Source organism: Misgurnus anguillicaudatus, chromosome 13, assembly GCF_027580225.2.
Source record: "Misgurnus anguillicaudatus chromosome 13, ASM2758022v2, whole genome shotgun sequence".
In the NCBI taxonomy this organism is placed as follows: Eukaryota; Metazoa; Chordata; class Actinopteri; order Cypriniformes; family Cobitidae; genus Misgurnus; species Misgurnus anguillicaudatus.
Window position 1 is genome coordinate 31991413 of NC_073349.2, and position 17759 is coordinate 32009171.

Sequence of the window (17759 nt, forward strand, 5' to 3'; positions counted from 1 at the left end):
GTTGTTCTAACGTGTTAGCAACTCAGAAAGTTTATTAAAATGGTTTCCCAGCATCAAAATGTCTGGTTGTTGCGTTTGGTTGCATTAATATACTATACGTATGTACGTATATATGTATCTGGCAACTTTAACGTCTTCTATCCACTCCACTGTGTTGAAAATGTTGATAAAGTCAACTTATTAAAATAACTTTCTCTGTCTGTGTTGCTTCACTGCTGATTCTTGCATACTTCCGTTGCCTAAATGCGCGCGCATACGCTGCCACATCATCATCATTGTGTTTAAACAGTAAAAGGGTCTATTGGCAAACATTAATTTCAATTTCATTAACGTCCCAGTTCTTAAATTCTTTAGTAAATACAATATGACAGTAAGTTAGTACCTCTAAGGTAACGATACACACCTTTTAGGTACAAAAGTGTAAAAAAATGTGTACACCCATCATGTGACCACTTTTGTACCTTCTTCTACCTTTTTCTGAGAGTATAAGTATTTAGTGCTTTTCAATGATGATTTTGATGTTAAACTATACCATAATAAACACAATAACAGTAACACTTAACTATCCTGTCAGGTTTTTATTTGTGCATATGAACAAACAGCATGAACTTCAGGCACAGTAAACAAAAACAAAACTTTATTTTTCCATCAGACTCACTCATCAGAAAGTAAATCACAAGAACATTTAATAGTGTTTGTACTGAAAACTTAAATTATTGCTATAAAAAACATAAGTGTTATATTTATACACGTACCGGTGGTTTCCCGGACAGGGATTAGTTTAAGCCAGGACTAGACCTTAGTTTAAGGATATTTAAGTCATTTTTAAACAAACATTACTGGTGTACATCTTGAGACACAACACCTGAACTGATATATTTTAAGATATGTCATTGAAGGTTAATTTCGATCAAGAAAACACATTTAAGTGAACACATTTAAGACTAACATTTAAGTTAGTCTGGGACTAGTCTTAAGACCTGTCTGGGAAATCACCACTTACAGTTTAATTAAAATGACATAATAGTGATGTGGGATTATACATATAAACGTTCATATCAAACAGTAAAGAGAATTAAGTGACATAGAACGTTTTGTTTTTGTTTAAGGATCGATTCAGTCAGAAATAGTTGTCATTGTTTTCTCTGTTATTTGCATAAACATAGTTGCCAACTCTTAAGAACTAGCCTGAACAACTAGCAACTATTTAGGGCTAGTCAGTTTTAGTGTTTGGATATAAGTGATACCAATCTTCCTTTTTATCTGACAAACTCAAAAAAGAAGAAAAATAATAGATGCCTAAACTTTAAGACTAGTCTTAGAACGACCACATGTGACTGTCTTTAAGTGTTATCATGTTCACTTAAATATTGTAGTGAATCTACTGAATAAAGATTTATTTCTCAGTGCTGAGCCCTAAAATAACATCAAGAGAAACACAATATGTCCTGAAGCAGACAGATGTGAACATATAAACACACTTCAAGCTACTTCTTAAGTTATTCAACATTTACCTCAAAACTTTATACATATTTTCAGACAGATTAAGCTCATCAAATAAAGTCAACTTAACTGTATTTCATTATTATATCAATTATTTGGTGATTATCGAGACAAAAGAAAATATAAACACGAATGATCTATAAAACATGCCAAACACTTGAAATCAATACAGTCAAATAAACTATTACTAAAGAAATACAAATATTTATAAAATTGTACAATATGACTGCATGATTGATTATTGCTTTTAAATTAATTTCTTGGATTGCTTAAAGCGAAAAAGATGTCAACTTTTATTAAAATCAAACATAATGTCTGTAATAATCTCACTTTCTGTGAATGACAGATAATAAACAAACTGCTGTGAAACACACGAACACGCGCACACACGACAAAAAAACATATTTGGTCTTTTCAAAATATAAAGGTTACATTCATTAAAGCAGCTGTTTTGTGATTGGAGGTCGGGGAGGTTTTTAGCTGTCTGATTGGCTGAACAAATGTACAACAAAATAAAACACAGTCAGCTAAAATCTTTGTCTATTTGTTGAAATATTTGTAAGGTTTGAGGTGTTATAAGACTATGAGATTGTAACTTGTGAATGTCTGAGATGTGTCCTCTCTGGTAGTGTGACTTTGGTTTGTATGATGCTATAAACATTTAATCTACAGGTCTCTACAGCTGTGCTTTGGTGTTTTGATGACTGTTGATTCAGTTATGATGTGCTTTGTCATCTTACAGTCGTCTGTGATCTTCAGCATCATCCGTGGTGACGTCATCATCAAGGTGTGTTCACCGGAGAACCCTTCAGACTGCCGAGAGCCGCGTGGATGCGGAAATGAAGCCGAGACTCCATCGAATAATCTTTATAATTTAGCCTATAAAACACATCGAACATCATACTAATATCATAACCTGTCATATCACAGGATTAAGTAAGACAGTTGAATTATTAGAAAATAATGCACACACACTGCAGGTGTATATTATTTTCAATTATAACACAGGCCGGTTGAATGCTTTATTCTGATTGGTTGAGAAATGTTCCATAGGTTTTTTTCTAACTTGTCAAACCGGACAAGTTCAGAGTACTCAAAATTTTTGTGGTGATAAGTTTCCACAAAATCTTTAAGTAAACAACATCAAACATTTTAAGTAAACCCACATCAAAAATTTTAGGTAAAGATAACTTCAAAAATTTCAGTTAACTTTAACAAATTTAAATGTTTACGCTTCATTTTATTTAACATTTAAGAACACTATAGATAAATCTACTGTTTATTTTAAGAACTGTTTACCATATATTTTTTTGTATATTGTACTTAAAACTTTTTTTTACTATTTCATTTTGTTCACAAGTCACAAAAAAACAAATCATGTAAGACCAGTGAAAGTGTGTTGAGACTGAACTCAGTGCAGGCTTTCACACAGTCATAGTTTATATGATAAAGCAACACATATCCGATCTACAGCCTGAGCACAGGCACTACACTTCTGAAGAAGGGTAAGCACAAAACTTAAAAAATAGCAAACTCTTCAAAATCTCCAAGATAAATAAATGTTTAACACTATTGAGTCTTTCTCTTTACTGAAAACCACAAAAATATCACTTAATTTAAAAAAAAAATGCTCTCGTATTGCAGGCTCATGCAAAGCATGCTGGGAACTGGAACCTCCTCAACCAATCGTGCTGATTTAACTTTAAACTGAAGTAAATTTGTAGTGCCAGACTCTTTCTTAGCTTATCTTGCAAATTAAACTCATCACAACCACCAAAAGTTTGTAATTATTTGCAGTGTTTGTTAAAATGAGGCTGTGGTATTGAAATGACTCCGTTTGGAAGTAATAAATCATTTTTTTGAGTTCTTTGACTAATTTTATTTGAGTTTGTGGAACTTAAAATGGTGAACTTGTTGAAAACACATACAAATTCTAAGTTTAATAAACTTTTTCAAAGTTTTGAGTTCAGTTCACTCATTTTAAATAAGTACATTGTACTGTTTGGGTTTACAGTGTGTCTTAAATTAACCACAAGAGCAATGTCTGTGGTAACCGTGGTATAAGAGGAATAACGGACTCTGCTCCTGTGAATTATTTAAAAATAATGCACACCAGCGAAGGAAATGCGGCATGACATGAAGCAGAGTTTCACCTTGGGTATTTTTCAATAAATGCACACTTGAACTGTCAAATGCCTGTGGTAACAGTGGTATAACAAGAATAATTGACTCTGAATTATTTAAAAATAATGCACACCCATGGTGTAATGACACAACGTGATCTTAGGTGTGCATTATTTTTAAATAATTCAACCGCACGTCTGCAATTATGTCTTACATAACTCAACGGACGGTTGTAAATTATTCCTTACATCAGGGATCTTTAACCTTTTTGTGAGCAAGGGCTACCACAATAGATAAAGCAATCTGGAGGGTTACTTTTCTGATATAGTCTACTCAACGTTCTTGTTTTGCTTGTTAATTTTATTATACTTGTTGTTTTATCATTGTTTTAAACGTTAACATACATAAAAGAAGCCAAGCTAATATAAAAATATGTAATAAATAAATATTAAAATTGAGGCTATTAGTAGAATATGCTTTCGCGGGCAACTCACAGACTCCCTTAATTTGATTTGATTTGATTTGATAACTTTATTAATCCCAAAAGGAAATTTAGAATGTCACAGCAAGTCTCACACAACAGTAAAAAATACATTAAAAAAATAAAACATAATAAATACATCACAGAGTCACTTATTTCACTTATACTAAAGTTACCACAGACATTTAACATTTCTCAAGCAATATAACTGATAACTGATAATAAACAGTAGAGTTACAGAATCTATAGATGTAAAACTTACTTGGCATCTTCAATGACTCGTGTGGCTTTGATGTAATCGCCCTGTTGTTTGTAGAGTAAACCCAGTTCATAAAGAGTGAAGGGAATCAAGTAATGATCATACCGGATGCGTTTCTCACTGCAAACACACACACAAAAAAGTAAATGTTATCACACTGAAAAAAAGTTAAAACAGCAAGTCTATTTAACCTACTACTTAAAGTTTTGACCTGTGATAGGTTAACATAACAAATCAAGTTGAAATTGTTTTATTAATTTGTTAAGTTAAAGTAACGTAACAATATATAATGATTTGACAAAAATGTTGTGTGTCTTTACAGTGCATTTCTACATCTACACCGTAACAAACACTTGACATGTTTTAAAGACACCTCGAGTGGCTTACAGTGCTTTAACCACAGTTGTGTAATGTTGATGAGTAAACCTACCACAAAACATCTAATGGTTAAAATGTGTCTGTTTGTGTAGTTTTGTGTGTTTACCTGCTCAACACCTGTGAGAAACAAAGCTCAGCCTGCATCAATCTGCCCAGATGTTTCAAACACAAACCCTTCAACATCTGCACCAGACACTGATCATCTGGATGAAACTCTGTCGGGTCTGAAGACACAAAACAGAACAATGATAAAAGATAAAGAATGATTTGTTTTGTTTTCTTGTTGTGTATATAAATGTGTGTGTGTGTGTGTGCTGTCTTACTAGGGTCGTTGTTTAGCTGCTCTTCGGCTCTCTCAATGGTGATCAGTAAACTCTCAGTGACGTCCGCACGCTTTCCAACAATGGTGAAGCCGTTCCACACATACATCATTTCCTGTGTGAAGAATCTCTTTATTACATCACTTCCTCCTCATATAACACATCTGTGAGTGTGCGTGTGTGTGTGTGTGTGTGTGTGTGTGTGTGTGTGTGTGTGTGTGTGTGTGTGTGTGTGTGTTTGTTTGTGTGTTTGGTTGTTTGAGACGCACCAGTGCAGGAATCACCAGTTTGACCGGCACAGGTAATGAATATCTTCTGGCTTTCCTTACAGCAAACTTCTCAGTGGGGATCGACTTACCGGCCAATCGCTGCTTCAGCCCTTCCACCTGTCTGAATAAACACACACAACACAACACAACACAACACACACCTCGTTAAAGACTCAGAACTGACATTTTGTTGTGTTAATAATATGAAATATAAAAGAGTCACCTGAATAAGTCCACAATACTCTCTCCGGTCTTCTTCACGTCTTCATCTGACATCATGCTCAATATAGCAGCTTTCTGATACACATACATGGCCTGCAACATGACAACACAACTGATTGAAACACTACACATGTGAATGATGTGTGTGTTTGTGTGTGTGTCTGTGTGTGTTACCTTAGACCAGCGACTCTCTTTACACAACAGATCTGCGTATCGATAGGCTTCTCCCCACTGCTGCTGAAAGGAATGACTCCACATTAACTCCCAATAACACAAATGATGAATCTGACGCCACTGCTGTTGTGTAGCGATACACTCCTGAAACTTCAACACTGCCTGAAAAACACAACACTCAGTGATATTATTCATTTATACTGGAGACGATCTGATCCACAGCAGCAGCGACTCGTCTCTTATAGATAGAGATGAATATAATAACTTATGAAGAGCTTCACCTTCTCAAAGTTTCCTCTCAGTAAGGCAATACGTGCGGTGTAGAAGAGGATGATGGAACCCTGAGAACAAAAGAAAAACTATTCAGAAAACTAACAGGTTGAGTTTGCCAGGGGTCACGTCAACTAGAAATTTTCTGTCTTTTAATTTTTGAGCAGTGAGAGGAAAGTCTGAAATCATTTTGACAGATTACACTGAGGGTCATTTTGACCTGTCAATGTTATATCTCCAGTTGGATGGATCAGTAAGCACAGGTCTCAGATCAGTAAGCACAGGTCAGCCTTCAGATCGCCATGAAAACTACAACAAGAGGTGGTCTGTCTGAGGTTAAGGCACAAAACTAATGACAAAAGAGTCTGCATATGTCCTCCTTGATGCGTTATTTTCACGTTCCAACCTTCAGATCTCTCTGATGAAGGCAAATACTGAAGAGATTTAAACTGCAGTTCATCAACTAGCCACTAGAGGCTTTAAAAGAGAGTCAATCCCATAAACCCTCATGTTAAAATGCCCAATTCATCGAGTTACTAGATTAACTCGATTCAAAAAATTCCTCGAGGCAAAAATTCTGCCTCAAGGAATTTTTTGAATCGAGTTAATCGAGTAACTCGATGAATCGTTTTAGCCCTAAAAACAACACAAAATTCTTCATTGTGTCTGTGTTTCTGTGCTCTCACCCGAGGGTATTTTTCTATATATGGTTGTAAAAGTGCTTCAGCCTCCTCCAGGTTTCCTTCACCTGTGCCTAAAACATACAGACACAAAACAAAACATAAACATAGCATTATTACACACACACACACACACACACACACACACACACACACACACACACAGTCATGTTTTCATTACAGCACAGTAAATGTGTTTAATATGTGTGACATCTTCAACTACTAAAGATACTGTAGGGGTACATTCAGACGGGGCATCAGCGTTAATGATTGACGGAAGGCGTGTCTAAAGCATGGCCAACAGCCAATCACAGTGGCCGCAACACATGCTCCTCTGTTCTCTGGTCTTGCATTTATTTATTTATTTATTACAGGGACAATGCATATTAATAGACATTTAAGCCAATATGCCAGAGTTAGCCAAATGGCTATTTTTCACCTGTAGTCCCTAGACAGATGGTAATAGTCACCCTAAAAACAAGAAAATTGATAAAAAGTACATATTTAAATAACAATAAAACAATCATAACAATCAAGCATAAACATAATTGGTTGCACTAGGTTATTTGCATAAGGCGATCTGATTGGCTGACACACATTTGCGCTTAAAAAGTTGAGAAATGTTCAACTTCTGTCATGAGCAATGGCAGTGACGTGATGCTGATGGATCCACAATTCAGTTCAGCAACACATGATGTCACCCATTCAAAGTAAATGAGAAGCGTTAACGCTTACGGCCCGTGTGAATGAACCGTAAAACTATAGCTGTGCTGTGATGGGAGCACAGGTGGTCATGTTGCAGACATATGTGTTGTGTGTGTGTGTGTTGTGTAGTTACCCAGTATCAGACACACATATGTGTAGTAGAAGAGCAGAGTAAGGACACACAGGATGGATCTGAGGCTGTGATTGACGGCACCATCACGCAGCTGAGACAAACCAAACTCCTGAATCACAATAAAACACACATTAGAGAGAGAAGGTGTGTGTGTGTGTGTGTGTGTTGTGTGCGTCTGTGTCGTGTGTGTTACTCACTCTGTTCCCTGAGAAGCCGATAAACTCCAGCAGTCGCAGTATTCGTGCAGGCAGCAGTGATAACATCTAACACACAGTGTGAAAAGTTTCTTTACTTTCATCAACAGCTATGAGAGTTTTCATCACTTCAACACTTCCCAGCATTCCTGCACTGACCAGATTAAAGGAGCCAATCCCCAACTTGACTCCGCCCTCATACTGTCTGAAGGCCTCGTTGTCTCCGCCCACTCCCTGAGACATGTTCAACACACTCTGACATTCCCTGACAACACACAAACACACACACACACACACATGTACACATCAATGATTGACAGGTAAATATAAAATCTTCACAAGTAATGAATGTAAACTGATTGAAATAATTTCACACTCACTTGTAGATTTGATAACTTGTGCGTATTTTGATTCCACCTTTAATAAAACTGATCATGTTTTCATCCTGAAAAACATTTCATATCCTCATGAATTATGAATTTTATCATTCTTTTATCTTCTCTTGCTTATTATTTGATCTTAATATTAATTAAAAGCACAAATAATCTATAAGTCTCTTAATTCATAGAAGTTCATTAAAACTTAAAAGAATGAAAAGTGTTGTGTGGTTTAGAGTGATAGTGTACATTGATGTTTTTGTAAGACATAATGCAGACAGAAATCCTGACAGTCTGATGAGGACCCGACCTGAAGCAGACGCTTTTGTATCAAACTGAAGAGATTAATTTCTCTTAAAGGACAAGTTCTGTATTTTTCACTTAAAGCATCTTTTGCAGCGATTTTTGTGTGATCATATCAGTGAACACCCCTGACCACTCGCTGAGTTTCACGTCTTTGTAAACGAAAGTTTAATGCATTTTAGGAAGGATTGTTCCAGTGCACCATTAAACCCATTGTAGAGGTGGGAGGTGAATAACAAACACCCGAAAATTCTCAGGCCAGCATCATATGTCCAAATTTCAGTCAAAACCATTCTATTTCATCATAAACAATCTGAAAACAGGGCTTTAAGTGTAAAATACCCAACCAATCTGCTGCCTGTACATTATCACACTTATTACACGACTGTTTACCTCATAAGTAAGGTAAGGAACATTAAATATTAGGGGTGTGACGAGATCTCACGAGATTAAATATGTCATGAGATTTCTCATGGAGGAAATGTTGGCCGTTTCTCAAAGAAAAGGCTGCATCCTTTGGAGGTCACATTTGTAGACTGCATACGTCATGAAGACCGTCTTATTTCAGAATATTAACATTTATAACTGATAAATAATATTCTGATTGGCTAAGAAATGTTCCATGGGTGTTGATTATTTTTCTGTAAAACGCACACCTGACCTGTCAAATGTCTTAAAAATAGACACCATATCAGTGTCTGTAACTGTGGTATAAGAGGAATAATTGACTCTGGTCCTTTGAATTATTTGAAAATAATGCACATCCGCTTTGCGTCGTACTGCATTTCAACCTTGGGTGTGCATTATTTTCTTATAATTCAATGTCCCGTCGTCAATTATTACTTACTTAATCATAAATTGTTATAATAGGTTTATGACTTTTGAATGTAATGCTCATTAAACTGAAATAAATCAGGCTTGATGACGTATTCAGCCTGCATATTCGACCTCCGGAGGACACAGCTTTCTGTTTAAGAAACGTAAAGTTGAGTTTGTGGCAAAACCTTTTCCAATGCAATATGCATGTATAACATTCACTGTATATATATAATATTCAGTCATTCAATGCATGTGATTTTTTGTTTGGGTTTCTGATAATGTTTGATTATAAAGTCTGAGACGTGTTGTGTTTGTCTCAGATATGAAGTGTCTCAGCAGATTAAACCCTCTCTCTGACTTTATCTTTCATGATCTTGCTCAAGAATAACAGTGTCTGTATTATTTTTATTGTAAAGAGTTACAGATTTAAGAGACAAATATTACAGATTTAAATGCATTTAAACATTGTTTGGCTAAAGTAACAGAAGCAGCTCTGTTAGTGACCCTGCAGGCATTTGTTATAATACAAAGTCTACCTACATATTACTGTAATGTTTACTTGTTTTAATACTTTATTTGAACCATTTATTATTGCATCAGGCGGTTTATGTAACTACATAACCATGTGAAAGAGAGATGGTATACATGATTTTTTAACTGTGAAGATGCAGCACACACTATTGCCCAAGAAAAATGGGACAATAAAGTGTATCGTATCCTATTATTATTGTGTCATATTAAAGGTTATTGCTCACTTGGGTCTATTTTGGTCTACATTAGTCTCGTGGATTAAGTGTCTCGTCACAAATATTGATTTGAAATATTTTTGCACATTTTTAACAAATGCAGACCTTCCACGAGGAAAACACATTTACTTTTTAATCATTTGTAAAAAGAAGTTCATATATGTTATTAAACAACATATTTGTATTTAATTTTTATGTAATATAATGTGTGTTATAAAGCATTTGAGCATTAGTTACCACTAAATGAACTTTGAAATGTTGTGACTGGCCAATCAGAATCAAGCATTTAAATTTTTTTTAAATAAAATGCTATAAACATGGTTCAGTAAACTAAATGTCTTAATAAACATACTAAATGTTAGTTTTTTTTATAAATTAAAGACTGACAACATGTTTTCGTGATGGTTGGGGCCTGAGGAAGGTTAGGGGAAGAGTATATATAGTTTGTACAGTATAAAATACATTGTCCCCATTTACCACATATGCCAACGTGTGTGTGTGTGTGTGTGTGTGTGTGTGTGTGTGTGTGTGTTTGTGTGTGTGTGTGTGTGTGTGTGTTTGCATTTACTAACCTGGACAAATGTAAGTGTGGCCTTCTGTAGCAAACATTCAGCATAGCAGATCTCAGCGTGCATCTCCTCTACACACACACACACAAAGTTTCATGAGGAAAAATATTATTTTGTACACTTTAACAATCACACATTATCTCTCACTCACTCACACACAGACAAAGACACACACACAAACACACACAAACATCTTCGTACCCTCTTTCATGCTGTCAGGTGAGTGTTTAGACATCAGGTTAGATATGGACTCCACCACAGAGTTTCGTTTTCTGAACCTGTAGACATAACACAACATCAACATCTCTAGCGTTTAATATCACTGATGACATACATTACATTAAAAGAAATGATTGTTTAAATCCAATCTTATAGCACTGGCCACTGAAATCATTCAACACAAGTGAAAGTCAAACCTCTGGCAGGTCTGTAAGGCCTCTTTGATGGTCGCCATGCCCGTCTGAATGTCTTGTTGTTCAAATGTCATAGCGGCCTGCATCACTAAAATACTGCTGTAACCTAACGCATGATACATGCTCTTCTTAGACCTATAACACACACAAAGAAAGGCCATCACAAATCAAACTCATTATCTTTAAGACATATATGTATATAATGAGTTGTGTACCAGGGTTTGAGGCGTTCCAGCGCTTCAGAGAACTTATTATTCAGAAAGAGGTTAAGAGCAATATTGCACTCATCTATAGATGAACACAAGTCCATCGTAGACGCCCTAAACACAAACACACAGTTAGATTATTTCACATGAATAAATCTCACATCATTCTGGTGTCTTCAGTCACATACAGACTCTTTCATTAACTTCAACACTGTCTGTCTGACTATTGCAAATACAACTAGTTCACATTATTTGCAAACTCTGTCAGGCTCTTTAAAATCTCATTCTACTATTACTAATTAAAACTACTCTTGAGATAGATTACACCTGTCTAGTTGGTTGGGTCCTGGATTGAAAACGTTTGGAAAACCATATACTATATAACTTATGCATAAGTTTCAAACAGCTCTTTTCAACCACACAATATCATGACTATTTCTTTCTGCATTATAGACATTTAAAGGGGACATTTCTCAAGACTTTTTAAGATGTCAAATAAATCTTTGGTGTCATCAGTGTACATACAGCTGGGAAAATAAGTATTTGACATATCAGCATTTTTATCCGTAAGGGGATTTCTAAGTGGGCTATTGACACAACATTTCCACCATATGTAGCCATCAAGCCAAATATTGAATTCATACAAAGACATCAGAACATTTAAGTATACAAGTTGAGTCATAATAAATGAAGTGAAATGACACAGGGAATAAGTATTGAACACACTTTATGCACAGATACCCCACAGATAATGTATTATAAGATGTTAAAATTTACACTTTGTAGGTATGAGCAAAATGTGCCGTTTTTGGGTGTGTCCTTTAAAATGAAAATAAGCTGATAACGCAAACACTGATCGTCATAATGGTGGTTTGTTGAAATTGAAATTCAATTGTGCTGTCAATTATTCCTCTCTCTCTCTCTCTCTCTCTCTTTGCACTAAATGTCAGTGCTGTGGTTGAATTGTGCAGATTAAGGGTCTGTATTATAATAATAAGATCCCCTTCTGATATCACAAGGGGAGACAAATTTCAATGAGCTATTTTTTCACATGCTTGCAGAGAATGGTTTACCAAAACTAAGTTACTGAGTTGACCTTTATCACATTTTCTAAGTTAATAAAAGCACTGGGGACCAAATTATAGTACTTAAACATGAAACAAGTCAGATTTTCATGATATGTGTTCTTTAAGTTATCACAGAAGTACTGGGAAAACAGTTTACATATAAACACCAATGTCTACGATTGAGGGCAAACACCTTCTTTCACCCAGTAATAAATCATATATTTATTAGTGAGTCGTCGAATCTTTAAGATTTATTAAAAAATAATTCAAACCATTTAAAACATTTTTAAAAGAGATTGCTGCAATAAAAATATTTTGTCAGAACCTCTAGTAAATGATGTTATTTTGTGTAGTTGAATTGTAGGAGAATCATGATGTTCATTTGAAATGAAAAAGTGATTTTCATTTTTCCAGAATGATATTCAGAAGTCTCAGTGGTTAATTGTTTACAGGGATACTCACGCTGGTATACGATCGTAAGCATCTTCAAAACAGTCCTGAAAATAAAAGAAGAAATTATTTCAGTAAACACAGTGAGTGATGATGATGATGAATGTGTTTAATTCATTCTTAATTTCACAAACACTATTATACACATGATGACTTACAAACCTCAATCACAATAGATAGACTTTTATTGTCCTGAAGGAAATTTGTCTCGGATATATCGGATCTTCAGTTTAATGTTAAAATGTGCTGTGAAATTGCTTCTCATGACTGTATTTATACTCATAATAACTGCTGTGTGCCTGAACATCTTCAAACAGATCTGATAATATCTGATCATCCGCTCTCTTGACATTATAATAGTAAATGAATTTGTCACACAGTCAATCCTGAGACTGTGACCTGAATCTTCAGACTACAGACACGCGAGTCAATGAAGTTAAATCAGAAGAAGAATCATTCATATAAGCTTGAGATGAATGACTTTACATTTATAACTTTATATCAGGTGACTGAACTCAGTACAGTGTTTTATAGCACCTGTATTCACCTCACACCCACTTCACTTCATTTCAGTTTCTTTCTGACCCTTAGAAATAAATCACATTTTACAAACGGTTTAACTTTAACTCATCACTTGGTTTGCTGTGTTGTCTGTGCTTTATTTATTCTGTCATTTCTCTGTACTGTGTTTATTGTTTTCAGTGAATACACTGCAAAAAATGACTTTCTTAGTATTGTTGTCTTGTTTTCAGATCTAAATGACGAGCAAAATGACCTATCAAGAATTTTTCTTGAGTTAAGTGTTTAAGAAAAATGTTTTTGTTTGTTTTAAGCACAAATTCACTTCAATTTAATACAAAAATAGACTTATTATCTTAGGTCTTTAAGTGCATCTTTTTTTTTTAAAGTTTAAGATATTTGTACTGAAAACAAGACAAAAATCATAAGTAAGAAAGTAATTTTTTGCAGTGTATTGTGTAAAATGAGAGAGCATCTTGTGTATTACACTATGAGATTACTGCAGATTATCATTTTATTAATATTTAACTAAATCTGACCTCTGACCTTTAAAAGAAAAACACACTTTTACCTCCACACAAACACACACACACACACACACACACAATAAATTGCTGTTATTGGTGTGTCCTTTACAAATCAAAAATGTAAAGTGTCTTAATGCAGTGGTTCTCAAACTTTTTCCGCGTGCGGCCCCACTTGCGTACGCTGCACTCCTTCACGCCCCCAAAGAAAATGTATGACAAAAAACTGTGCTAAAATTTAACATTTTAATTAAACAAAACATATTAAGTTATACGAAGTAGTGCTGTTGGTTAGTAGGCTTATTTTTTTTTAGGTTTAATTACACAGAATTTCATAATAGATGAATGTATTTTATAAAATGTCATAAAACTGGGGCCCCCCTGGCACCATGTCGCCGCCCCCAGTTTGAGAATCACTGTCTTAATGTGTTGTGTTTGTGTATTTGTGTGTGTAATTATACATGTATATGAATACAGTGTGTGATTTAGATGAATTCACCTTTATGTTTAAAGAGTAATTTGTCACATTGAAAGCCCAGCTAAAGTCATTTATTTGTCATAGACTGTTTTCAACATAAAATCATCCTACATAATATAAAGAAGATTGTATGAAAAATATAATCTTGATATCTTTGACTGAGTAAGATCATGACTGAAATCAAACTCTGATGCTCGTGATCACATCATTAGATTATGAGACTTCAGTCTGAATTTCACAGAACATGATCACATTTGTCTTCAGCAGTGTGACTTTTTAAAAGGTCAAATATTTAATATGTTCTCATAAAAGTGATGTTTAAATTGATTTGGATGAAGTTACAGTCACACTGCAGGTCACATAAAAGAATTTCATGCCATCAAGTCACATGAAAATAAATCTCTCACGATCCACACAACACATCTCTATGCAAACATGATATGTGTTATTGTTTCAGGTCTTGTACACGTTGATGTACACAAGAGGTCGAGGTCGTATTTTAAAGAATGCTGTCAGACAGGTTGTTATTATAGTTAAGTTGACTGAAACCACAGACAAGAAGAGTTTATTAACAGTGCAGTATGTATTACTTCAGTAAATCTGCACCATACAAGCTGACTTCCTAAAAGTCTGTGATTATTAGATTTGAAGTTTATTATAACCATCATTTTAATATTTTGGATATAACCAACCAAATAATCTTACATAAATACATAAATATGACCTTAAATGTGCTAAAAATGTATGAAATCTTTGTATGAAAGTTGGGTTCAAGTTTGATACAAGTGTTAACTAAATACATTTATAGTACAGAGATAGGGTTAGGCACTAACCAATGTAAAAAGCACATTTTAGTTCATATTCATGGTGTCTGAAAATAGAGATACTGTCTTATTAAGACTTACACAAAGAATTTTTAGTACAAAATTAGTGCATGAAAATTGAGCACTTTAAGTATGAAAGTGTATGAGAATGTAAGTGTTGAGAAATAGCCTGTGTGCTTTCCAGGATGAATATAAATCTGTTTTCTCTTTTGTAAGAACATTAATCTGTGAGTGTTTCTGTTTGTGAAATGAATGAATGGGGTGATCAACAACTGAATGTGTGTGTGTAGTTGTGTATTGTATCGACATAAGTGGATTACACTTATTACAGTACAGATCAGTGACACACAGATACACACAGACACACACATACACACAAACAGATCTCTAGTGGAAAATCACAAGGTCAGTGTGTGTAACTGGATCTGAGCTTTTAACAACCATATGACACAAACACTCACTGTCTCAGATGTGTATTAATAAATAAACACACACACACACACAAACACACACACACACACACACACACACACACACACACACACACACACACACTTCTTTAACACACACATCTTTAACAGATGTGTGTGTGTTTTATAATGACACCTGAATCACACCTGCAGTCTGAGAGGTCGGTCATACTCATAGGATCTCAAAATATTTACTGAGAAATTTAGAGACTTACATAACATAAAATCTCTTTGTTCAGGGGCTAATTTGCCCCCAAAGAAGTCTGCCCTTACAAAAAATTGTGGTGCGCAAAGAAGATTAATCACGATTAATCGCATACAAAATAAAAGTTTTGCATAATATATAAGTGTGTAATTATTATGTACATTAATGCACACACACATTCATGTATGAATATAAGAAACATTTATGTGTATATATCTATATATTTACTTTATATATTATATACAGTACTGTGCAAAAGTCCTAGGCCACCATGCCAGAATTAGATGTGTTGTTTTTGCAATGTTATAGTGATCAAATATGATTGTTTCTCAGTCTTTTTAATAAAATACATCCAGGAAATACAGTAAATTAATGTGTATATTATATTAAAAACTGTATAAAAATGTAAACTGAAGTGTCAAGTTTTTAGGGTAAACTCCCCTTTCACTTGAAAATAGCAGGAAACTGCAGGATCTCTTAAACCTAAATAAAATTAAATATTTTTACTTTACCCTTTTCAAAAACGTTCAAGTTGTGTTTTATGCCAAGAGAGATCACTAAACACAGATGATGCATAAAGAAGACCATTAGACTTTTGCACAGTACTGTATATTTTATATATATATATATATATATATATATATATATATATATATATATATATATATATATATATATATATATATATATATATATATATATATATATACACTACACATTTGTGTGTGTGTGTGTGTGTGTGTGTGTGTGTGTGTATATACTACACATTTGTGTGTGTGTGTGTGTGTGTGTGTGTGTTTGTGTGTAGTTTTATGTACATTTACACACACACACACACACACACACACACACACACACACACACACACACACACACACACATATATCATGCAAAAATGCACTTTTATTTTGTGTGCGATTAATCGTGGTTATTCTTTGCCCTAAAAAAAAAAACACATTAAATATATATCATTTACATAATAACTCTGTTATTAGATGTATGACATATCTAATGCATAAACTTTTACGGGCAGCGAGGCGCCTCAGGTGCGTGACGTCACTACGCCGTTGCGTAATCTTGCAAATGCAAAGCAAACACGTTAACCAGAAGATAAACGCACCTGTGATCTGAGTCAATATGAAATTACTGCGATTTACCGTGAATGATAAAGAGTTTAATCTCGTTGACTTCCGCATGAATGACACACGGTGTACTGTACGTGTCTCAACACATACGCTGCACCCTAACTAGTCGAACGTTACTCTACAACATTTTCAAACCATCAGCGGTTTTCTTTGAGACGCTTTCCGCGATCAAAACCAGCACCAGCAGTTTCAACATCTGTATGATTTTGTCTCGATGATAAGCCGGGTTAACGCAATCGAGTCGGCTCGGCACCGCGATGTGTTTTGAATCACATCCGCTGTTTGCGTGTCAGATATTTGACACTCACCTCCTCCGGTTCCGCGCTGTCTGCTCCGTTACCGACCCGAGCCATGGCGAATGCTAATCCCTGAGTAAGGTGCGGGACGCGTCGCACATCTGGATTCGTCCGTGCGCTTTTAACGACGCTTCTACGCGGCAGAATCGGTCCAACCTCTGTACACCGACACCCGAATGTCGTCACCGGTGTAATTTGACTAAACACGCCCACAGACTGCAGCCTTGGCGACGCGTGGCTTTTGAAAAAAATGAAACAGCACATATAGTACTGTAAATATAAAAGTAAGTATAATAAAGTTTTCTATAAACTGTGTGTGTGAACCTTTTAATTATAGAGTGATTCATATAAATGTGTTGATATAAATAATTTTTGTCCAGTAATGAAAGATTTACACAGTTGTTATTAAGTTTGGAAAAACTATTTTTTTTTTATTGAGTACAAAATGATAGATACAACAAATCCAAATGTTTTCATTTTACATGAGGAGATTGAAATGAAAGGCTCAACACAATATAACCGATAAATTAGTTAGAAAAGACAAAGAAACGAAATAAATAAATACACATTTGACACTTGATGCACTGCAAAAAAACGACTTTCTTACTTAGTAGTATTTTCATCTTGTTTTCAGTA

General features: G+C 34.8%; 1 protein-coding gene across 2 annotated transcripts; it reads right to left on the minus strand.

The window, feature by feature from the left end:
* Positions 1-565: 565 nt before the first annotated feature.
* On the minus strand, positions 566-17310 carry ttc39b (tetratricopeptide repeat domain 39B). 2 transcript variants are annotated; one of them, XM_055188489.2, is made up of 20 exons: positions 17136-17310; positions 12675-12709; positions 11155-11259; positions 10943-11074; positions 10728-10804; positions 10530-10597; positions 8093-8157; positions 7872-7977; positions 7716-7781; positions 7519-7627; positions 6687-6754; positions 6012-6071; positions 5731-5892; positions 5558-5649; positions 5335-5455; positions 5069-5180; positions 4852-4969; positions 4371-4487; positions 2244-2382; positions 566-1995 (listed from the first exon to the last, which is right to left on the minus strand). In XM_055188489.2, exons 1-19 carry the CDS (start codon positions 17178-17180, stop codon positions 2286-2288), a joined length of 1755 nt encoding a protein of 584 aa, XP_055044464.2. In that variant the 5' UTR covers positions 17181-17310; the 3' UTR covers positions 566-1995; positions 2244-2285. The 2 variants fall into 2 exon arrangements, with proteins under 2 accessions (XP_055044464.2, XP_073731745.1); XM_073875644.1 differs by having other exon boundaries at positions 566-2382.
* Between the last annotated feature and the right edge of the window lie 449 nt (positions 17311-17759).